The sequence below is a fragment of the Gopherus flavomarginatus genome, chromosome 8 (genome assembly GCF_025201925.1).
Source record: "Gopherus flavomarginatus isolate rGopFla2 chromosome 8, rGopFla2.mat.asm, whole genome shotgun sequence".
In the NCBI taxonomy this organism is placed as follows: Eukaryota; Metazoa; Chordata; order Testudines; family Testudinidae; genus Gopherus; species Gopherus flavomarginatus.
This window is the reverse complement of record NC_066624.1, coordinates 106,740,110-106,763,636: the sequence shown is the minus strand read 5'-3', so window position 1 is coordinate 106,763,636 and position 23,527 is coordinate 106,740,110. Positions and strand designations below refer to the sequence as shown.

At 62.0% G+C, this 23,527-nt stretch overlaps 1 protein-coding gene across 1 annotated transcript; it reads right to left on the bottom strand.

Annotated features, from left to right (window-relative positions):
* Positions 1-521: 521 nt before the first annotated feature.
* CHRD (chordin) lies at positions 522-22,908 on the bottom strand. Its single transcript, XM_050964275.1, has 23 exons — positions 22,846-22,908; positions 21,853-21,956; positions 19,901-20,024; positions 18,318-18,464; positions 17,916-18,033; positions 15,530-15,626; positions 15,098-15,239; positions 14,691-14,831; positions 14,367-14,449; positions 14,123-14,270; positions 13,682-13,788; positions 12,706-12,822; positions 9,801-9,957; positions 9,348-9,580; positions 8,516-8,629; positions 5,583-5,783; positions 4,478-4,571; positions 4,160-4,216; positions 3,969-4,072; positions 3,720-3,822; positions 2,247-2,401; positions 1,832-1,925; positions 522-1,410 (listed from the first exon to the last, which is right to left on the bottom strand). Exons 2-23 carry the CDS (start codon positions 21,880-21,882, stop codon positions 1,340-1,342), a joined length of 2,637 nt encoding a protein of 878 aa, XP_050820232.1. The 5' UTR covers positions 21,883-21,956; positions 22,846-22,908; the 3' UTR covers positions 522-1,339.
* Positions 22,909-23,527: the final 619 nt, after the last annotated feature.

The following is a 23,527-nucleotide window of genomic DNA, read 5'->3' as shown; positions in this document are numbered from 1 at the left end:
CTGCCCTTTTCTGGCTGGGCACAGGGAGAGCCGCCCGGACACCCAGAGCACAGCAGAGCATAGGAGCCCCTGGTCTAGAATATCCCCTGCATGGAGCCTAGGCCCGTGGCTATCCAGTGCCCCCAGCCGCCGGGTGAGACTCCTTCCCCAGGGGCCCAACCTCCCCTCCCTCCTTTGGGTCTTCAAAACACAGCTCAGAGCCACCCACGCCCTCTAGGAAGATCCCACCTCAGTGCCACACAGGGCTGCTCTATTCCCACCCATGCTAAACCTGAGGGCAGGGGAACGGGTGCCCAGGCTAGGTGGGCTGTGGAGGGTGGGGGGGACAGCAGAGACCTTGGGCAGTGGAGAGTGTTGGACGGCGGGGGGCTGTCTCAGGCAGAGGGGGTGCTAATCCCACGTGAGGGCCGATCCCAGCGGTGCTCGGATTCCACGTGTTGATGGTGCCTCCCCGCTGGGGGCAGCAATGAGAGGCAGAGTCGTAGTGGGGCAGTTTCATTTGTTTTTAATAAATACACAATCTCTCCAAATTCATTTGTCTGCGCAGGGCGGGGAGGGCCCGGGGCCCGCCCTGAGCAAGGCAGGGAGGGGCCCGCCCTGAGCAGACTAATTATTGAAGATTAATTTGTCTGCTCAAGGTGGACAGGCCCTCCTAGAACCATAAATTACATGAGAAACCCAGACAAAGAACAAGCAGAGAGCAGAGGGCAGAGGGACAGGGAGATTTTACACTATGTACAAGCCAGGCCTGGGCCATGCCCAGGGAGCCCAGCTGGGAGGGGCTGCAGGGCTGCACAGCCACAGGCACTGATGGAGAGAGATGCTCACCTGGGTCCCCATCCCCACAGCGGCCGTGTGCCTCCCCAGAGGGAGAGTGGGTTTGGGGGCAGGGGGAGAACAGCACCCCAGCCCCAGGATCCTCAGCCTCCTACACACTGCCCTCCCCACCATGTCCCTTACTATCATGGAGCCGGACTATTGCCATGTGCAGCGCAGTCTCTACCCAGTGTCATTTCCTGAGCCCAGACCAGCTGGTGGGGGGCCCAGGTTGCAGCAGAGCCAGCCAGCCAGCCCCCTCGAGGCAGAGGCAGGGGTCCCGGGGCTCTCCCCACAGCAGTGGCTCAGGCCTGGGTGGAAGCGGAAAGCAGAATCTGTCATGTTAAACAAACCAAAGAAACAAAACTAGTCTAGGGCTGGCCTGGGGATTGGCCTGGGCCACACGCCCCATCTTTCCCGCAGCCAGCAGGCAGCAGTGCTCTGGGCCGGGGCAGCACAGATCTTGGGAATGCTGCTGGGCTGCTGCTCCAAACCGGCTCCTCCTCCTCCCACTGGTGTCCGGCTAGCGGCTCCAGGCCTCTGGGGCATCAGCTCTGAGCTTCTCCTGGGCTTCTTCTGGGGCAATGTCTGGGGCTGCGGGACAGAGGCAGAACCACAGAGCAGGGTCAAAGTCAGCGAGCAGGGGGCTCGGCCAGCCCTAGGCAAGCATCCGGGCTGGGCCCCAGCATGACTCTGCAGGGAGGCTAATCTCAGCCCATGGCTGGGCTGAAGGTGCCAAGCCTGGACTCGTGAGGCCAGTGGCCCGGGGAGGAGTCTGGGCAGACCTGGAGATCCCTCAGCAGGGATGGAACCTGTTCCTGGGCAGGGAGGAGCCTTTGATACCCTGGGACGTGGCAACTTGGGGCCACCCTCCAGGATTGGGGCCCACCGACCTGGGGCTGAGGGTGGATCAGACACCCAGGAGCCACTGGAGAACACTGGTCCCCCAGCTGTGCACAAGTGGGGCAGGGGAACAGCCCAGGGATGGACAGAGACAGGCCTGCCCGACACTCACCTCGGCACCGGGCACAGCAGCGGCTCTCCTTCTTGGCGTGACTGGAGCAGGAAGCGGGGGAACATTCCTGGCGCTGGCAATGGGTCTCCCCGGACTGCAGTGGAGGAGAAGGGAGTCAGACAGGGGCCCGGCTCGTGAGGAGCCTGGCCAAGCGGCAGGGGATAGAAGGAGCTTTCCCGGGTGGAGGGTGGCCAGGAGGCCTGGCCAGGTTGGAGAGCAGGGGAGGAGGGCACAAGGGGCCTGGCTGCAGATAGTTCAGTGCCCAGAAAGCCTTTTATCCGGACTCCGATGACAGAGCTCCCTGCCCCCTTCAGAGCATGGGGCCTCAAGTGCCCCCAAGGGCTCAGAGAGGCTGTTCCTGGGCTTGTGTCCATGCAGCGAACCCGACAGGTTGGGGGCGTCCCCACGCACTCACCACACACCAGCAGGTGATGCACTTCATCTCCCCGAAGGGGGGCACCGTTGGGTGCCAGCTCTCGTTGTTCATGTACCACTGGCGCCCGAACCGGCAGGCCCGGGGCCCGTCTGCCTGCATCATGTCCGACAGCTCGGGGGGGCTCTTCTCTGGAGCTGGGGGGAGCAGAGACCCAGGCATCCCGCTGCCTTAGTGCGGCAGAGCGGGTGTCCCCACCCCCCAAGGCAGCGTGTCTGGCACACAGCGTGGAGCAGGAGCCAGAGCTTCCCCAATTTGGCAGAACGTGGGCACAGCATCTGGCAGCCGGCAAGGCAGGCGGGGAGCAGGGACCCGATCAGACCAGGGGCCCATCTAACCCGGCCTCCTGCCTTGAGGACGGAGCAGGGACCCGATCAGACCAGGGGCCCATCTAACCCGGCCTCCTGCCTTGAGGACGGAGCAGGGACCCGATCAGACCAGGGGCCCATCTAACCCGGCCTCCTGCCTTGAGGACGGAGTAAGACTTCCCCCTAGTGGTCAATCGCGGAACAACCACCCCGAAGGGGAAGTTTCTTCCCAGCTTTAGTGGCTGACTCCAAATGTGTGTGGCTGGGAGGAGAAGGAAGCAGCCACCCCACACTAGGGTGACCAGATGTCCCGATTTTATAGGGACAGTCCCGATTTGTGTGTCTTTTTCTATAATAGGCTCCAATTACCCCCCACCCCCGTCCCAATTTTTCACATTTGCTGTCTGGTCACCCTAGCCCACACGGATGGGGAGGGTGCAGGAGACAGGAGGGCTGGGACCACAGACCCTCCGAGTGGACTCAGGGAAGGGATAGCTCAGTGGTTTGAGCATTGGCCTGCTAAGCCCAGGGTTGTGAGTTCAATCCTTGAGGGGACCATTTAGGAATCTGGGGCAAAAATAATCTGTGAGGGACAGGTGACTGGACTCAACGCCCTTTCAAGGTCCCTTCCAGTTCTATGATTCTATGACCGGCTCAAGGGGCAGAGGGAGATGAGATGGGGATGGAGCCGCCAGCCGAGCAGCATGGGAGCGAGAAGGGAGACGCGCCCTGCCCTTCCATGGAACCCTGGGGCAGTGGGGTCAAATCCAGCCCAAGCTGACCGTGCTTGCTGAAATGAGCTGCTTGCTGTGAGCCCAGACCCTAGATACCCCCACTGAATGCTGCCCCACAGCCATGGGGAGCGAGCACCCTCACCCCCACCCCCCTCTGGTGTGGGGCTGAGGCCCATTGCTCCTGTGTGGGTGCCAGGGACTCCCACTCTGGGTCTGGGGCAGTGATCTAAGCCAGCTGGGGGAGGAGGTGCCCGTGCAGTGCCCGTGCAGTGCCCAGCATGATGGGGCCCCCCAATCTCATCTGGGGCATGGGATGTGTGTGCATCCATGCTGGGTCTGGCACAGCGGGGCCCTGACTGCAGCTGGGCACTCTAGGCATCAATGGCCACGCGTGTCCCGGCCGGAGGACGCACCTGGGCACTGCTTGCAGCAGTCGGACGGGCTGACTCGGATGGGGTTGCTGCAGGTCAGGCGCGGGCACTGCACCTTCTCACAGTGCACTTCCCCTGTTGCTCCCTGAATGGAGAGAGGAGGGGGTGGGCTGAGACCACATGGCACCAAGGGGCCAGAATCCCAGAGTGAGGAGCCACAAACCAGCCTCAAGGGGCCGAGAGGGGGTTGCTGGGCCTCCCCATTGACTGGGCACAAGGGCTCCATGGTACCTTGCAGGTGCAGATGGCGCATTTGATCAGGCCAAAGGGGGGGACCACAGGGTGCCAGCGGGTGCCAGCTCCTCGCCATGTCTTGTCTCCGTCGAAGTAACAGCCTGGGGCAGCAGATGGGGAAAGCGTTAGAGATCCCGGGGCAGGAGGCCCAGAGAGAGGCCTGCTGCCCGGGTGGGGTCAGGACTCACCCTCACTGCTGTCCCGGGCCTTCTCTGCTCTCAGCTCTTCCTGGCTTGCCTTCCTCTCTGTCCAAACAAGCAAAGTCCATGAGGGACGGACGCTGGCTGGGCCAGGCGCTCTGCCAGCCCCTCGCTGGGGCTACACAGATGCCTCCTCCCAGCTCCCCCTCACCTCCCCCTTCAGCCCCATACACTGCTCCAAGACAGGCTGCCCCTTCTGGGACCCCCTGAACATCTCAGGAGGGGGGGGTCATCTTCCAGGGCCCCTGTGTCACAGACTGTAGCCCCAACCCCAAGGCCCTCCCCTCCATCAGCAGCTCCCAGCACCTTCACAGACCGGGCAGCACCGGTCCTCCAGGTGAACCTGCTGGGTGCAGTTCAGGGGCTGGCAGAGGATCGGGTCGCAGATCACTGTGCGCTTCTGTGGGAGAAGAGGGGAAAAATCACACATCATTAGATACCACCCAGCAGAGGGCATCTGGTGCTTTTGTGTCCCCAGGGACTTGGGAAGGGGATCAGCAGCAGGGGCAGGCGGTCACCCCTAAGCCCAAGGGAGGGGCCACAGCCCTGGGGTTGAATCCATGCAACAAACACTAGACAGAGCCCACCGGGAGCCAGGCTAGAACCCTGGCCTTACCACACCAAAGTCACAGGCTTCTGCTGCTGGAGCCGAGGGAGCTCTCCCTCAAGGCAGCAGCAGCAGCAGGTGATCCCTTATCCTCTCTCGAAGCAGGCCCTCAGTGGCCACAACGGCATATGCAGGTGCAAAGCCAGTTACACACTCAACCCAGAAGGATCCCCCAAGGCCTGAAGCAGCGGCCCTGCCCCGGGAGCCTACTCTGCCCACGAGCAGCCCATCCGGGGCTCCTGGGAAAGAAATGCCAGGCTCCACATGGGATGTGTCTCCCTGGCCCACAGCCTCTGAGCAGGGGCAGCCCCGGACCAGAGAGCTTGAGGTCTCTGCCTCTCCCGGGGCCTATTTCCAGAGGAGGAGGAGCAAGAAGTGACATGGCTGCAGGAGTCCAAGAGGCAGCTGGAGGGGTGCAGCTTTACCGTGGGCTGGACAGAGAAAGGTGCCAGCTGGGGGGGAGGGGAGGAGTGCCTGGGTGGTGGAGGGTGACAAGAGGAGCTGGCAGACAGAAGGACCTGGCTTAGCTGGTGGAAGCCTGACATGCCAGGACAGCTGCCAGCATTAGGGTGGGGATGGTGGGGTGTGTGTGTGTGTGTGGGGGGGGTGGCAGGCCAGTTTCCTCCTGTCACTTCACCTGACTGGGAGGCCGGCCCCTCGCTCCCACCCTGGGGGTGGCTGCAGTGATCCAGGGAAGGCAGGAGCTAAATGCAGACCACTGCCATGCCCAGCCCCACAGACTCGGTCAGAGGCCATGGCAGGGGCCAGGCTGCGGCAGGAGCCTCAGGGACCCCTTGCACCCACCTGGCAGCTGCAGAGGGAGCACTTCCTATCATAGGCAGGGGCCCAGCGAGAGCCGTGTGCTCGGTGCTGCCCCTCAAAGAAGCAGGAGTTGGGGTCCTTTTTCAGCTGCTCGGGATCCTTTGGCTTGGGCTCTTCCAGGAGCTCGTCCTCTTCAGGGCCCAGCCGGATGCCTCCTGACTCGCACTGGTTGGGAATGTGCACCTGGCAGGGAAAGGGCACCAGCGGGTCAGGGCAGGGCTGCAGGAGGTGGTGGGCGATCAGCAAGGGGCAGGCTGGGTCAAACTAATGGTCCATCTAGCCCAGTGTCCTGTCTTCTACCAGGCGCTGGTGCCAGGTGCTGCACAGGGAATGAACGGAACAGGCAATCGAGTGATCCAACCCCTGTTGTCCACTCCCAGCTTCTGGCAGTCAGAGGCTGGGGACCCCCAGAGCAAGGGGTTGCATCCCTGCCCATCCTGGCTAAGGGCCATTGATGGACCTGTCCTCCATGAGCTTATCTAGTTGGGGTTTTTTTTAAACCTTGTTAGTTTTGACCTTCACCACATCCCCTGGCAATGAGTTCCACAGGCTGACTGTGCGTGGTGGGAAGAAATACTTCCTTCTGTTTGATTTAAACTTGTGCCTGTTAATTTCATTGGGTGACCCCTAGTTTTTGTGTTATGTGAAGGAGTAAATAACATTTCCCTATTCACTGTCTCCACACCAGTCGTGATTTTATAGACCTGGGTCATATCCCTCTCAGTCGTCTTTTTCAAGCCAATCAGTCCCCATATTTTAATCTCTCTTCACATGGAAGCTGTTCCAAACCTCTAATCATTCTGGTTGCCCATCTGTGCATCTTTTCCAATGCTAATATCTCTTTGCTGAGCTGGGGCGCCCAGAGCTGCACGCAGGATTCGAGGGGTGGGCGCACCGGAGCACCGGAGCTTTATATAGAAAATCTCACAATGCCACTGTCTCTCCCTTTTCGAATGGTTCCGAACGGTCTTTAACCTACGTCACGGTGGCACTGCTGAGCCAGGCCGGCAAGGAAACTGGCTCGCTCCGACAGGGCCAGTGGTAGGATAAGCTCACCCTGCCATCTTCCACCTCGAGCTGCTGCCAGCCACGGTCAGTCACCCTCACCCCACGCGCTGCCCCTGCCGGATAGCGCAGGTGCTGCCAGCCAATTCCGCCCGTATCCCAGAGTGCTGCCCCCTGCAGGATACTCCAGCCTGCTGCCCAGGGCTGCAGCTGGGCAGTGCACTTTGCACCCATTCCATCTCCCCATGGCCAGGGAAGCCCCCTGCTTCCCCTCCCTGCTGTCAGGAGACGAGGACTGAGGAAAATGGAGGAATGAATGCAAGTTTTCCTTAAAGAATAACTTCCTGTCCGGCTCTAGCCATGGCACCTAGATGGTGCCAGCCAGAACGGCTGGGAGCAGTGCCAGGCGATGCCAGGCAGCAGCTGCTCCTATTCCTGCACGGCCAAGCCCACTCCTCGGGGAAGCAAGTTTCCCGGGGTCTCCGGGGCAGCCAAGACACAAACACATCCTGCAGTTGATGAATAGTGAGGAGGCAGCTGGAGGTGGCCCAGCCAAACACAGCTTCTGGGAAAGCCGCCGGGGCTCCGGGCCCAGCCAGAGAGCGGATGCTGCTCTGTCTGCAAATATCCCCACCCCCCCCCCCCGCCATTTTTTCCATCCGGGGCGCCAGCAGAGTTAGCACCCAGGAATATCTGGGGCAGAGGCAGGGCTGGGGGAAGGGACAGGCTCCGCCAGCCCGACAGAGCAGCTTCCGAGCCTGGGGCCCCAAACCTGGACGAGTGGGGTCAGCTGGAGGAGCAGGGGAGCAGAGGGGCCACGGGTGGGGAGAGACTGAGCCAGAAAGCTCCTTCCACTCCAGCTGGCCTTTGCCCGACCCCTGCAGGAGAAGGCAGAGGGCAGGTGAGGAGGGCAGGAAGGAAGTTAACTCTCTGCTTTCTGGCTTGGCGCCCCCCGCCCCCCCGGGGAGCATTTACAAGGAGGGGGCACCCTGAACCCCTGTCAGGAGTGAGACCTGTGCTCTGGTTGGCCTGATCCGTGATGTTTCCAAACATCAGCTGGGCCGGCTCGGCGAGGGATGGGCTAATGTGTCTCTCCATCTCCTCTGATCTGGCTCAGGCTACAAGCGACAGAGTCTGAGCTTGTCCCAGTCCCTAAGGTGCAGCAGTGCCCAGCACGGCCCCTGCACAGGTGGGTACCATCGGCGGTGGCTGCTCAGCAGAGGCCCAGGCCTGGGCTGGCAGGGGGCTGCAGGTCCCCAGAGGGCTCTGCATGCAGCGCTGGGCGGCCCATTGCCCCAAAGCGGCAGAGAAAGGGCAGGGAGGTGGCACCGTGTGACAAAGGAGCCTGCAGCTACATGCACCCTTGGGAGGGTGGTAGCATAGTCCAAGGCCTGGGTTAGCTGGGACGCTGGGACCCAGGTGCTCCTTGCTTCCATCCCTCCATCTCCCCACCCCTCCTTCCATCCCTCCCTCCATCTCCCTGCCCCTCCCTCCATCCCTCCATCTCCCTGCCCCTCTCTCCATTCCTCCCCCTCACCTCCCTCCATCCCTCCATCTCCCCACCCCTCCCGCCATCCCTCCATCCCCCCATCTCCCTGCCCCTCCCTCCATCCCTCCCCCTCACCTCCCTCCATCCCTCCATCTCCCCACCCCTCTCTCCATCCCTCCCCCTCACCTCCCTCCATCCCTCCATCTGTTGTCTCACAGCCTGGAGCATGGTAGCTACTGCCGGGGTCCCCCTCTCCTGGTGGGTGGAGCAGGCCCAGTGTCCCCAGCCTGCTGCTGAGGGGTCGCTGGCCCTGACAGGCTGTGACCAAGCCGGGCTGAGTCAGCCTTTGGCAGGGCCTGGGACTCCCGCAGCTGCTGCCCAGGGAGCGGAAAGCCGGAGGGGGTGAGTCAGTGGCACCTACCCTCCCCCGCATCTCCCCGCGGGGGTTGACTTTGGTGCTGACTTGCAGGAAGGCCGTGCCCTGGGCCAGGTGGCGCAGCAGCTCCGCGTCCAGGTCCTTCACCACGCCCTGGGCCTAGGCAGAGGAGAGGGGCATTAGCGGGGCCCGAGCCAGGGCCAGCACTGAACTGCCGAGGTTACAGGTGGCACCATGCTCTGGGTGGCCCTGCTCCGAGAGCCCGGTACCCCCAGGATTGGGCCGGGGCACCCAGGGGAGGGGTGGACCCCTGCGTGGTTCCCACCCAGCTCAGGCTGAATGGCTCCCCCAGCATCCTGTGCTGAGCCGGGGCTGGTCAGCACTTCCAGGCGGAGCTGGGGCTGCCCAGGACAGGAGCCAACGTGCCGGCTGAGGGGCCCAGAGCACCAGTGACCCCAGCTTCCTCCCCCTCCCCCAATTGCTAGAGGTGGCTGGGCTGAGGAGCGACACACAGATCTCTGCAGAGCTGCCTGGGTTTTGCAGGCACCCAAACTCCTGAGGAGCCTCATCTCTGCCTGAAACACCCCTCCTCCCGGCACCTTTCCCCTGCAGCCTCTCCCCAAAGGGCCCATCACTCCCCCCCATCGCCCATCTCCAGCCGCTGACCCCCAGCCCCTCCCCCAAGGACTCCCCTTTCTCCCCAGCCCCTCCCCCAAGGACCCATCACTCCCCCCCATCACCCATCTCCAGCCACTGACTCCCCCTCCCCCAAGGACTCCCCTTTCTCCCCAACTCCTCCCCAAGGGCCCATCACTCCCTCCAATCACCCCCTCCAGCCACAGCCCCCCAGCCCCTCGCCCCCCCGCAAGCCCATCACCTCGGTGCCGTAGAAACCCTTGAGGAGCCGGGCATGCTCATGGCTGCGCTCGCCCAGCTCGGCGAAGCCATGCAGGTGGGCACTGACGGCGATGTCGTCCGACTTGCCGAGCCCGCCCACCACGATCTCGTAGTGCAGGTGGCAGTGCTCGTCCAGGGAGACCCAGGCATGTCCCGCCGAGCCGGTCCGCACAGGGGGAGACACCAGCTGGCCAGCCAGGGGGATGGGCAGCTCTGGGCACAGGGGACACAGGTCAGACACGTGCTTCCAGCTATGCCAGCAAAATGTGTCGCCCGCTCGCTCTGCAGTCCTGGGGCCAGCCCCCAGGGTCCCTGACCTACAGGGAACACCCATGCACTGCCCACTACAGAGACCCACCCACCTCGTGCCCTCCAGCCCTGCAGGGCTGGCAGTCTTGTGAGAGGAAACAGTGCACCACCTGGCAGCAGGTACCTGTATATCGTGCCAGGAGGCCGCTGTACAGCAGGGAGCTGATCTGTCCCCGCACTTCCCCCTCCTCAAAGTCCTTGGTGGCCACGTTGAGGAAAAGCTCACTCTGCAGTAACATGTGGGTGTCCCGGGCGTTCATGTGCTGCCAGGTCCCGCTGGCCTGGCCGGGGTAGGGGGAAGAGAGAGGTTAACATGCCTGCTGGGGGGAGGGGGCATTATCATCACTTACTTTCAGAAGCACCCACATCATTCTGCCGCCCCTGGGTGGGACAACGGCAGCGGGGATCGAACCTGGCACCTCTGGATCTTAATGCAGGAGCCACTCCTGCTGGTGTCAAAAGAGCCACGGCTTTGCTAAGGTGCATCAACTGCTATGTAGTCCAGCTACCACTAGAGGGGGACAGAGCACCACACTAAGTGGGCGTGGCCTACCCTGCCATACAAGCCTGACAAAATGCACCTCCCATCCTCCTCCGGGGGCTGTGCCACTATGGGAAACAGTCTACTACTGCTACCAGGCAAGGGAGTTACTCTTTTAGCACAAGTGACTGAGGTCTGTACTGTGGTGCTGAAGGTCTCAGGTTCAAACCGCCTGCTGATGTAGGGGTGTTACCCCTCTGCCCATACATACTGAAACAGCATGGACCTTGCCCCAGAGATCTTGGGGGGGGCGGGGCTGGAGAAAAGGGTCAGACATGTAACATACTGTCATAGCCAGATGACATTATCTTCTCATAACAGTACAGAGGGAGTGAGATGGGGCTGGTTAAACAGAGAGATTTTCCCCAAAATCTCTTCCAATCCAACCACTTTGCCTTCCCAGCATGGCATCTGCCCCTTTCACATCCCAGCAGCATGATCAGCGGAGGCAGATTTAATGCCCGTGTGCAGAGTCTGCCCGCTTCGGATTTGGCATGCAGAATGGTGCCCAGACACTGCAGTGAGGTGAGCTCATGATGCAAACTGAATGTGCTGCCCCACCTGGCAGCTCTGCGCCCCCCATCTCCCAGCGGAGACCAGGGTTCAGAGACAGGTGACACAGCAGCCTGGCTGGGAATTCCCATCTGGAGAGGGGCTGAGAAGTCTGGGGCTGTTTGGAGAAGAGACATGATAATGGATGGCAAACCCTCTTCTCATACAAGGGGGTATTCGTTAAACCTAAGAGACAATAAGTTCCAACGCTGACCCAAGGGAACATGTTTGTCCTAGGCATGTGATAAACCTTGTGGCAATGAGTCCCCCAGGAATCACTGAAGCCAAGAACTCATTAGGATTCAGACCAGGATGTGGATAATGAGAACATCTCCAGCTACGCTAGAGCGGGTGAAACACTTGCTAGGTGGGATATGAATCCTCAGGCTTCAGGGCGCAAGGGCTGGCTGCCTGGGGTCAGGAAGGAAAGTGCGCTGGGGGTAAATTATTCCCTACTTGCCTGCTAGGGAGTGTCACACCATATTTGGGCACTGGCAATTGTCTGAGCTAGGTGGGCCTCTGCTCTGATCCAGCAATTCTGATCAAATAGGGAAGGGAGAAGGAGCCAAAGGGCCACATGCAGCGTGAGATTCAACCTGGACACATGCAGTGGCCTCTAAGGAGCTGGCAGGAAAGCCAGAAGGGGCAGGGAGGGCAAGAAAGGGCTTTGGAATCTAGCTAGAGAGGAAACAGGTCTATTCCGATGGGAGGGGGAAACGAAGGCTGATCTATACAGCCCTGGGAGAAGGAGCGGCTCAAAAACACAACACAAAAAAGGATCAGTGAGAGAGGCTGGAGGAATGCTCAGAGCAACAGATCAAAGGCGATAGACATCAGGGGCGATTCTGCAGAGCCCTAACCACATGTGGGGGTCACCAGCCGAGGACAAGTGCCAGGTGGGTGTGAGACACTGTCATGCCCGCTCTGGTGGGATTGCACATGCCCTGTGCCAGGGCCTGGAATACACACAGCTCCGGACTGGACAGTACCCCAAACTGCCCCCAGGCTCTTGGGCCTTGGATCGGGCCCCTTTCCAGCCTGGGATTGCCCCCTGCCCAGTATCTGCCGCACGGATTTTGGCTGCCATCTCTTTAAATTCCTCCTCAAGGGAGGTGCCAGCTGCAGCCAGGGCCAGGTTTCCCAAGGAGTCTGGCCACATCTTTTCTCCACTGGTTTATTCCCAAGGCCTTTGCCCTGGTGATTGGGGCCCAAAGGGCCTAGCCAGATTTGGTGTGTGCTGGCTGATTAGTGGGGGGTGGTTTTCTGGAAAGGAAAACTCCGCTCATCCCTGATCACACACCCAGAGCCCTCATGACTTCACGGAGAGCTGGCAGAGGATGAGAGGGGGCCCAGGCTCCTGGGGCAGCACTAGATTGGCATGGCTAGGAGAGCTGTCACTGGCATGGACTGGGGAGCCACGTGGCTAGCCAGGAACCAGAGCCCCATCTGAGAACAAGCCCCCGGGATCTGCTTCCCACCAGCAGCCTAGCTTAGCACCAGCTATCCCCGTGGGTCAGGGCCTCCTGGCCCAGAGAGCTTCCTGTGGGCAAGCTGGAGGAGAAAGGATCCAGCCCCCAACCCTGGGAGCCTGACCAGCCGAGGGAGCGGGCAGCACATCAGACAGAAGCTTGCCACGAGGCACAGGCTGCCCCCCCGCCCAATGGCCAGTGTGGTTTGAGGGTGACAGATGCAGGGGTCTGGGGGTAGAGAGCAGATGTGGGAGAGGATCTCTCAGCCGGACACAGCTGTTCCAGGCCCTGTTACCAGGCAAACGGAAGGGAATGGAGAGAGGAGCAGCCCAGGTGGGCTGGGGGAGATCCAGAGACCCTCAGCCAGTGCACCAGGATGGCCCCACACTGCCCCCTCAATCATCCTCCAGGGGAGGGGTCTAGCCATGGCCCCCTGGATTCTTATCCACCCCCAGCGGGGCACTCACCAGCCCCTCCCTGTAGCTGGGCGTCATGTCGAACAGGATGCTGCGTTTGTTCTTCCGCCGTGGCTTGGTCTCCAGGGTGAGGCTGATGACCTCACTCGCCGTCCCTGCTACCTGGACCTGCGGGGAAGTGCAGGGGGCAGCGCCCCAGAGAGGGTCTGTCCGGTTCATAGCGTTAGCAAAGCTCCCCGGGAAAAATCAACCCAGCTGCACCCATGGGTGTGGGGAGGGGGCGTGGCAGTCCCCGGCAGCGACCGGCTCATCATTACCACCCCTCAGCACTGTCCATTCACAGCACTGCGGACGCTACCCGCATTAACCCGCTAGCCCCATTTCACAGGCCAGAAACCACAAGTCAGGATAGGGAAGGGAAGAGTCCTGATGTCCAGGCTCCCAGCCCCAACCACTAGAGCCTACTCCCTTCCCAGGGCTGGAAACAGAACCCAGGAAGCCTGACTCCCTGTCCCAGCAGCAGGTCTGCCTGGGGTTCGCAGCCTGCAGGGGGCGGTATCACAGCTCCTAGGGGGACATGGACAGGTGCCGGGGGCGGGAGGTCGTTGACTTTTCCTTTTCCCTGGGAGTGCTCAACTCCCACCCCCCATGGACCTGCCTTTGCACCACCTCTTCCCACTCCCACTTCACCCCCTCCCTGAGGTTCCTGTCCACCCGCTGTTTTCTGCCCTTCCCCAAGCCCCTCACTTACCCTCCAAACAGCTGTTGGGCAGAGGCCATGGCACCCCTGATGAGCAGGGGGTGGGGAACAGCGGTAGCTGGTGGGTGCTGAGCACCCACAATTTCCCCCCCCCGTGGGTGCTCCAGCCCTGAGGCACCCATGGAAATAGCACCTATGCCCTCCCTGCTAACGGGGAGTGGGTCCTGGTGTGGAAACAGTTGAGGACCAAGGTGCTCATGTAGATTTCTCCAAACACACACGAGTGGGCCCCCAACCCCACATTGCCCCTGCACGGACCCTCCTTACCTGGTACTCCAGCGTCCCGTTCTCATGGAGCGCCAGCTTGGCAGACCCCACAGCCCCCGTCTTGGTTGGCATCAGGGCATCTCCTCCGCACAGCACGCTCTGGAGGGCTGTAATCAATAGGGGCCACAGGGCTCTCAGGCATGGCATCCAGAGCCAACCTGTGCCCCGGGTGCCCGCACGGCCAGACACCACAGCACCACGTGCTAACCTGCCCCCGGACTGCCCCCAAGGGAGCCAGGGCCACTGGGCCACCCCTCCCTTCCAGGGGCCTCCTGGGGGGTGGAAAGCTCCGCCCTTTCCTAGGAGGCTCCGCCCTCTGACACTCCCATTCCAGCCCCCCAAACAGGGGCCGACCCAGCAGTCTGTGTCTTCAGCTCCTAGCCTGCTATTCCCAGGCCCTGGGGCACAGCGTGGCCTCGACGTCCTCTCCCCGCCACTCACTGTCACAGCTCTTCCTGGCAGTGATGTAGCCGGCGATCTGGCGCCGGCGCCTGCCCTCCGTCTCTGCTGTGATCTTCAGCTGCCCCTGCGCGAGCCAGAGCATCTCGCGGCTCGACAGGTCGCTCAGCACCTCCGCGAAGTCCGGGTCCTGTGGAAACAGCCACCGGGAGGAAGGGAAAGTGCCATGGCTTGGCCTCCAGGGGACAGCAGGGAAGGGGGAATTGGTGCCAAGGGGGCTGCTTACCTGCATGGTGATGTTGGCCCTGACCTCACGCAGTACTCGGTTCTGGTGCAGGATTCGGACCCTAAGTGAGACCCAAGGGAATTCTGCAAAGACAAAGAGGATTAGACAGTTTGCTCCCAATGATCCCCTCCACCCTATACCCACCAAACATCTCCACAAGTCTCCCACTCCCTCCCCCAGTGACACTACACAGCCCTTGACTGCCCTCACCCAACCCAGACCCTTCCATCCCAACCCCCCCTGCCCAAGTACGCTCTGCCTGGTGCCCCGAAGGGGCGAGAGCCGCACGGCTGCTCCAGACCTTGCCCCACTGTCCTCACTTACCTTTGTCTGCCGGCTCCAGTAGCCCCTTGGCCATGAGGATGAAGTGCAGGTTGTTCTCGGTGTCACTCAGGGTCAGCATGGCGATGCCCCCCGTCCCCATGTGGGTCAGGTCCACGGAGGTCAGGATGGCGCTGAAGGTCTCTGGGATTGAAAGGGCAGAAGGTTGTGAGGATCAGCCCTGGGAGAGGGGAGGGGGACAGGCAGGGGCCCTGAGGACACAGGTAACCAGGGGGTGGGGGTGGGGGCTGTGAGACTGAGCATCCTGGATGGGCCGGCTGGAACTCGGGGCATTGGCTGCTGCTGAGATCCCAGCCAAGGGTACTGTGCCCAGTGGGACCCCCATGAAGTGAGGCCCCAGACACCCAGGGCTCTCAGAGCAGCCCCAGGGCCGGGAGGGGGGAAGTTACCTGCAAAGAGGGCCCGGTGCTTGATGATTGGGCCTTGGATCTCGCCGGCTGGCTGAGACTTGGTGACCAGGGAGATGCGGAGCTGCTCCGCCTTCAGCAGCCGGATGGAGGGTTTGTGCAGATTCCGCCACATGCCGCAGATCTGTGGGGAGGGGCAGCTGGTGAGTGGGGGGGGGGTGGTGGCTGGCAGAAGGGGTGCGGGGAGGTAGAGAGGGCAGGGCAGCTCCTGCCAGAGCCAATGGGAGAAAGATTCAGGGGAGCAGGGTCCCACGGCCCGAGGGAGGGACATCGCTGGCGATGGGGCTGGCCCAGAGAAGGGAAGCAGCTCCAGCAGGCACAGAGGCCCATGGGCAAGGGTAGCGCAGGGGGGCTGCCTCACGCCTGGCCCAGCCCCAGGCGGGCGTCTCAGCTGCCCATGGGGGTGCCACTCACCATGCCGTCCTGCAGGGAGACACTCTTCTGCACGGGGTGCTCAAACAGGACGTTGCCGTCGGGGTCGGTGAAGCGGACGCGGCTCGGCCGGCCCAGCCTGCGTGGGGGGGAACCGAAGCAGCTGAGCGAGCCAGGGTGGCCAGGCAGAGCGGGTGGGGAGGGGAGGAGGACACACTGGCTCTGCCTGGCCCCAGAAAGCCCTGGCTGTGACTCCCAGAGCTGAGGCTTCATCCTAACGTGCCCCAGGGGAAAGTCTCCTTTCCAGGGCCTTGTCTGGTTGATCCCTGCCCCATGGAAGGTCACCCAGCTTCCTGGGACTCCCTGACAGCCCCCATGGGGGCCAAAGGGGGGGGGTGCAGCTTCTCTCCAGTCTGGGGTACTGTAGTGGTGGTCACCATGGAAACACATTCATTGATTAAACCAGAAAGTGGACAGACGGGGCAGATAACCATCCCTACCCAACCTGCCGTGGGCTCCAAGGGCAGCCCTTTGGCTCACCACTGGTTAGCCATGTGCTGTGCCCCGGGGGCTACCTGGGCCCAGGCCTCTGCAGGGAGGGGATGGCCCCTCTCTCGGGCTCTGGGCCCTCGGCACAGACACCGAGGTGCTGGGCGGAGAGGAGAACCGGAGGCAGGAGGAGACACTCCAGGCTAGCCGGCTCCCATGGGGACAGAGGGCGAAGATGAAGGGCTTATGCCCTAGGGAGCAGTGGAATCAGTCAGGGCAAGACCAGGGGTGCCAGTAGGAGGGCTGGGGAGAAAGCGAACAGTGAGGCTGGGGCTCAGGGCAGCTTGCTGGCAGGGAGGGGCTCTGGGCATGGGAGTCTCCCCAGGGACTGAGAATCGGGGCTAAGCCAAACATGCACTCAGTGCAAAGCCAGCAGAGAAGAATCAGACTCCAGTCCTGGGCTAGGGGCCGTGCAGGGGCATCTCTGTCCTGCAGCCACGTGCAACGAGAGTGTATGTCCTCAGGGATGGAGGAGCGGGCAGACTGCAGCTGGGGGCTGGAATCAGCTGAACCAGGTTTGTAACCAGGCAGGCTTCTTGTCGCGTATTACTGCGCTGCTCCTGAGGGTCCAGAGTGCTGGGGAGAGGGACCCAGGGCACTTCCTCCCTCCCCCTTGCCCCTCAGGCTGCTATGGGGCTTGCTTGAGCACCCCCTATTGGCTCCAGGGTGAAGAGCAGGATGGAGACTGGAGCTTATTATAATCCACTGTGTTATCTGTCCTACAGGGGCCCCGCTCCTGAAAGTGCACCTGCACAGGCAGACCCCCTGCATTGGCACGGAGCCTGCTGAGGGCAGAGGGGCACCACACAGGCAGATCCCAGAGCTCAGGGCAGTGCCCCACTGATTCCAGTGGGGTCTGCGCTGGCCAAAGGCTCCTCCAGCACAGAAGCAGTTGCAGGATTGGGGCCTTGGATTGTAAACAACTTGGGGCAGGCGCTGGATCCTCTCCCAGGTCTGCTGAGTGCCAAGCACTCCAACGTGGCTAGAAATATTTCACATTTTGCCTGCTTCGGCTACACTGACTTTGTTTCAAATTAGTCACCACTTCACTATGCAACGCCCTGGAAAAAGAGGGAGGGGGGGCTCCAGCATCAGAGAAGCTGAGCTCAGCTCCCTCCATGCACGGATCCAATTGAACTATCAGCGATCCTGAAGGTGGGGAGGGATTGATTGCAGGTCCCAGAGCCAGGCCTGGAGCAGAGGGGTCCTGCTGGAGGCGGCGTGGAGAAGCGACTAGGCCCGCCACCGTGTGTGGTTGGACCCTGCTTGTTGGATCCTTTCCCATTTCCCTGAATTTGTTTTTAATAAAAACCTTGAGGAAAGGAATGTTCCTGCCTGTGACGGATTCTCTGGAGTCCCGGAGAGGAATTACCAGGGCTGTTCAGCTGTTTCATTTAGAGAAATCCCAGCTGCCTATCAGATCGAGCTCTGAAGGCCTAACAGACAGGAAGCCAGCAAACGGGTTAAACCCCAGAGACCAGCGTAGCAATAACCCCTTCTCGTCTGATAAACAGGAGCCAGTTGCTACCTGCTTGGGCAACGGGCAGCCTGGCCCAGGGATTGGGCAGCTGGGGCACTGACCCCCTCTTGGTCACGACTGCAGGGTGAGAGTGGGACGCAAGTGCAGTGGCCTCCCTGCACTGGTGCCCACCGCCCGCCCGGGACAGGCATGCAGAAGCAGCGTGGGTGTGCTAAAAAACTACAACTCCCGGCATGGACGCTGGAGGGCTGGAAACAAGCTAGCTCTCCTCCCCCTTCCCTGCCCATAGTCCCATCTACGATCCATTCAGACTGCAGACGAGGTGGCTCTGGATTCTTCTGTTCAGTCTCTGGCTGGGAGTTTCCTTGGGGCTGTCCCAGTGCCTGAGGTGGGACTGACCTTTCATAGTTGATGGAGAAGAGCAGGTAGGAACGCACGAGGGTGAACCTGGCTTTAGCCACGGCACTGGACAGGGGCAGCCAGGGCTCCACACCACTGGTCAGCAAGGCCACAAAGTCTGGGGGAGGAAAGCGAAAGGAGATCTCAGCTATTCCTTCAGCTCAGAGCCCTGGGACGCTGCGTTCTCCATGCAGGAGGGAAGGAGAATGAAAACCACCCCCAGGAGCCCCTTTCTTCACTGACATCGGGGCGGGGGCAGGGGATGGACTGTGGCTGATAGTCTCTGGGGTTTACTCTTCCAAACTTAGCAAATACTGAATCAAGCCTGCAACACATCCCCAGCCCTCCTGCCTCATCCCGGGCCTGTCTCCCCACAGCCACCAAGGGCAGGCAGAAAACTACCTGTGCGACTGTCATCCCGGGCAAGGTCCTCCGAACTCAGGTAGGAACGGTCATTGTAGCTCTTATGCAAGTCGTCCTCCTTATCCTGGAAATACTCGAAGCTGTCAAAGATGGGCTCTGGCCTCTTCTCTGGGATGCTGGGAGAGGCTGAAAGGAGAAACATCACAACCATTTTTTGCATCTTCAGTGCAAGCAGGGCATGTAGTATAATCCCCATCTCTCAGAGGGGGAAACCGAGGCACGGAAAAAGGAAGGGACTTGGTCCAAAGTCACTCAGCGAGCCTGTAGCAGAACCAGGAACGGAGCTCCACTCCCCTGACCGCCCGTTCCCTCCACTCCAACCACTAGCTCACATGGAACATGGATGTATACAGGTGCCCAGGACCCTGCCTGGTGGGTGCTTTATGGCAGTTGCGGTGCAGGAGTTTCATAAGAGCTGAAATGGAACCTCAGCGCAAGAGACCTGCTCCCGTAGCAACACAGTAAATCCCCTCCACGGACAGAGCAGTCTGGGCCCCACAGGAAGCACCAGGGATGCACCGTAACACTTTGAGGCTCTAGGGTCACCTGCCTCTCCCACCAGAGCTACTGGGGAGGAGTCCTCCTCTGACAGCGGTGTTACTGCTTACAGCTCCTGCCGAGGCCCCCGAGCCCCAGAGGGGCACCGACGTCTCAGAGGCCAGCTCGGATTCCATTCGGCACACGGCACAGCCACTGCCAGAACACCGGGAGTGGGGGAGAGAGCACGGTCCCACACTCGGCCAGAACCGGGGTCTGTGCCTGCTACCTAGTTCCCCAAGACTGCCGGGTGCCTCGGAGAAAGGGGCAGCAAGCCCCCTAGTGGACAGTTATGGAATAATCTTCCCATAGGGGAATTGTCCTCCTAACCTGCTAAGGAGTGGAAGTCTCTTGCCTGGAGGCAGGAGAGGCTGTGTCTCTTGTACAGTGTGTAGCTGCAGCCTAGACCCCTCCCCACAAAGATCAGACCCTCAGATACTACGGTGATGGCCAGTCACATAAAACGCTACGGTAGAAAAGCTAACAGAATCATAGCAGTAATAATAAAAAGTGCTGCTAACGCGAGCACCCCTCCCGCCTCCCCTTCTTGGCCTGCTCATTTTCTGGTTTGATGGGGCAGGGAGGTTGCCTTTGATTGGATTGTAAAGCCCCTTAGGAGGCTCCATTCATTCATGGACATCACCAGCTTCACGTGCCAGCAGTTTCAAAAGAGGCATCAGAAGTCGTTTCGAGCATGGTCCTCCCCCCCTACCCCCGAGTCACCCATGTCCTCCCCATCAGCCCCTCCCTCCCCCAAGCCTTTACCACCATGTGTTTCTCTCTTTCTCACTGCTGCTGAACAACTGGGACACAGACTGCACAGGGGGCCCAGGGGCACCCACTCCGCACGTCTGTCAAACACACAAGGCAAATACTCTGAGCAAATCCCGCTTTCATCCCATCGCTTCCGGGCCCAGCCACGTGTGGCGAGTGAGACCCGTCACGCAGGAGCGCCCCACCAGTGCCATGCAATGCGCTGTGCCACACAGACAGTCCCAGGAGAAAGGCAGAGCCTTGCCTCTTACCCTTTGGGCAGGTCTTGCAGCAGTGTCCCGGCAGCAGGACAGACTCACTGCAGGGCAGGGTGGGACAGTCGTGCTTAATGTTCTTACAGCTGACTTTGCCTGTTGGCTTCCCTCGGCGATTCCTCTGCTGGGATGGAAGACAGAAATATTCTCTCATGTGGCCTGCTGGTGAGAGACCCAGCGCCCAGCCCCACAGCGTGAGCCTCTGCAGAGCCCCAGAGAGGGCTCCCTGGAGCCGACTCCAAGAACCACCTGCACTGCGAGCCAGGGGAAATCAGATGCTGAGACCCAATAATCTTTGCCACATCGAACTGCTCTGACCTGTGTGATGCGCCTGAGGTCACCCCTGTGGAGAGACCTGCAGTTTCCAAGCCCCAGCTTAGCATACCTGCCTGCAAAACCCTTCTCTCCAGCTCATCCCCTCCCCTTCACAGGCACCCTTCTTTTCGCAAAGACCTCGCTTGGCTGCATCCTGCTGCTCCCCTTCCGGCTCGCCCTGCATGCAGCCCCCTGGCACTTAGCTTCTTGCTGCTGAGTGGCAAACCCCACACTTGCCAGCCTCAGGTTCCAGCTCTCTCCCTCCAGGGCTGTGCACAGCTGCTTCCTGGCTGCAAGTCTGAGCCAGGAGGGCTGGGCTCTGGGACCGAGGGCCAAGGTTCCCTTCACAGCCCCCTGTCCCCACTACAGCCAGAGGAGCAGGGACCCGCCAGGTGTGTGCCGAAGCTGCCATGCAGGTGCTTTGCTCAGGGATTCCCAGGAAGGGAGGGGCAGGGGGGTTGTCAGGGAAAACATTTAAAGGCCAGTTCCCCAAGCAGATCCCTCCCCTCCCAAATACCCAGTGCCAGGAGAAACAGGGAGCTGCTGAAGGGCTGCAGCAGATGTGCCCTGCTCCTCAGAAAGGGATGGCGGGTAGGAGGAAGGAGGGCCATGTCCCCCCTCCAAACAATTTCCTTTCCTACAGCTCTGTCCTGCCCCCCCCCACAGGAGCTTGACAAGGTACTTCCCTCTGCCCCAGGGCTCTGTACTGACCCCCCTCCCCCAGGGCTCTGTACTGCCTGCATGCTCCCTCACTTCCCTCCTCCCCTAGGGCTCTGTACTGACCCCCCTCCCCCAGGGCTCTGTACTGCCTGCACCCTCCCTCACTTCCCTCCTCCCCTAGGGCTCTGTACTGCCTGCACCCTCCCTCACTTCCCCCCTCCCCCAGGGCTCTGTACTGCCCCCCCTCCCCCAGGGCTCTGTACTGCCTGCACCCTCCCTCACTTCCCTCCTCCCCTAGGGCTCTGTACTGCCTGCACCCTCCCTCACTTCCCCCCTCCCCCAGGGCTCTGTACTACCCCCCACCCGCCCCCAGGGCTCTGTACTGCCTGCACCCTCCCTCACTTCCCTCCTCCCCCAGGGCTCTGTACTGCCCTCCCTCCCCCAGGGCTCTGTACTGCCTGCACGCTCCCTCACTCCCCCCTCTCCCAGGGCTTTGTCCTGCCCCCCTCCCTCAGGGCTCTGTACTGGCCCGAGTCCTGCACTCCCCTAGGGTGGGAGGGGAGGCCAGGTACGGTGCCCCGCTGCCCAGGGCTGTGGAGTGCAGCAGCTGAGCTGGCAGAGGCTGGGCTCAGAGGTGAGTGTGGGGCTCCAGCTTTGGGAGGGAGGGCGCTGAATGCTCTGGAGCAGGGGTAGGCAACCTGTGGCTGATTTTCAGTGGCACTCACACTGCCCGGGTCCTGCATTTTAATTTAATTTTAAATGAAGCTTCTTAAACATTTTAAAAACCTTATTTACTTTACATACAACAACAGTTTAGTTCTATATTCTAGACTTATAGAAAGAGACCGTCTAAAAAGGTTAAAATGTATGACTGGCACACGACACCTTAAATTAGAGTGAAGAACCGAAGACCCGGCACAGCACTTCTGAAAGGTTGTGACCCTGCTCTGGAGGCAGAGGGGTTTCCCGCTTACCGGTTCGCAGCAGCAGACCACACAGTGCATCACCCCAAAGGGCTCACCCAGGTCTGGGTGCCAAGTGTCCTCCAGGGCATAGAACCTTCCTCCGAATGAGCAGCCTGCAGAGGGGAGCAACATCCTGGGAGAGTGGCCAGCAACCCAGGGCCCAGCCATGCCACTCTGCCATCCTGCTGCACCCAGCCTGTGCCCCCTGCCATCCCCCTGCAGCCAGGCCCCCCAGATGTGCCCCCTGCCATCGCTCTGCAGCCATGCCCCCCAGCCTGTGCCAACCCTGCAGCCAGGGCACACCCTCTACACCCAACCCATGCAACCCCTGCCATCCTGTTGCTCCCAGGGCACACCCCCTACACTCAGCCTGTGCCACCCCATGCCAACCCCCTGCAGCCAGGCCCCCCCCAGCCTGTGCCAACCCTGTAGCCAGCGCACACCCCCTACACCCAGCTTGTACCACCCCTGTCATTCCACTGCTCCCAGGGCACCTCACCCCCCCCCCCGCCCATGCCATGCTTGTCTGCCTACTGCAGCTGGCACAGGGCAGGTCTCGATCGCCCCCTTCACCCAGCCCCTGGTGCCCCCACCCTGCTGCGGCTGGCACGGGGCAGGGCTGGCTGGGCCAGCGGGCAGGGCTGAGGCTGTGAGATCCTCCGCTGGTGAGACGCTGCCAGCCCGGCCCGGCCCCTCCCCGCCGCTGTCACCCGTCCAAGCCGAGCGCACGGGGGGTGTAAATCCATCAGTGCGAACCAGATGGAGGCTGGAGCGGGTAGCTGTGCCAGGCAGGGCAGGAGTCGCTCCGCAGGCCCCGCTCGCCCCAGCCTGGCCCCCCAGCCCCGGGCTGGGGAACGTCCCAGCGCAGAGCCCCGGCAGCCCCCAGCAGCGAACCCGCTGCGTCCCTCCACCCCGGCCGGGGCTCCCCACCTGCTGCCCCCCGGGGCACTCCCCGCTCCGCCCGGGGTCCCGCCTGCGGGCCCCCCAGTCCCGGGCTCCTACCTGCCGCCCCCTTGGAGGGGAGCGGGTCCTTCTCGGGCTGGATGGGCAGAAGGGGCTTGGGGCGCGAGGCGCCGCCCGGCGCGGGGCAGAGGGCGAGGGGCAGCAGCGCGGCCAGCAGCAGCGGCACGGCGGCCATGGCCAGAGGGGCGCGCAAGGCTGGGGGACCCCGGCGTCCGGCTGCGCGAGGAGTCAGGGCTCCCAGTGCCCAGGCCCCGGCCCCCGGCAGGTTTTATAGGCTCCGGGCCGGGCCGCGCGGAGCCCAGGCATCCTGAGCAAACAAAGGCTCCGCTAATGAGGCGCAGGCGGCGGCCGGGCCGGGGGAGTGGAGCCCCCAGCGGGGGTCCGGCTCGCGGCGAGCGCCCGGGGGCCGCAGCGGAATGGGAAGCAGACGCGGGGCCGCGGGGGGCTTGTGGATTGGGCCCGCGGTGCGCGAAGCCCGCCCGGCCGAGCCGCCCAATGACAGGCGGCCCCCGACGGGGGGAGCGGGACTGGGCAGCCCGGCCCCCCCGCCCGCGGTCCCCGCCCCGCACACCCCGCGCCGCGGACCTGTCGCTGCCCCAAACTGGCAGCCCCTGGACAAGAGAAGTGGGGAGGGGGCGCCCCCCGTGCTACGCAGAGCCCGTATGCCCGGCAGACCCGCTCCGCCCGTATCCCCCTGAATCTGACCCCCCCCGCCCGGACA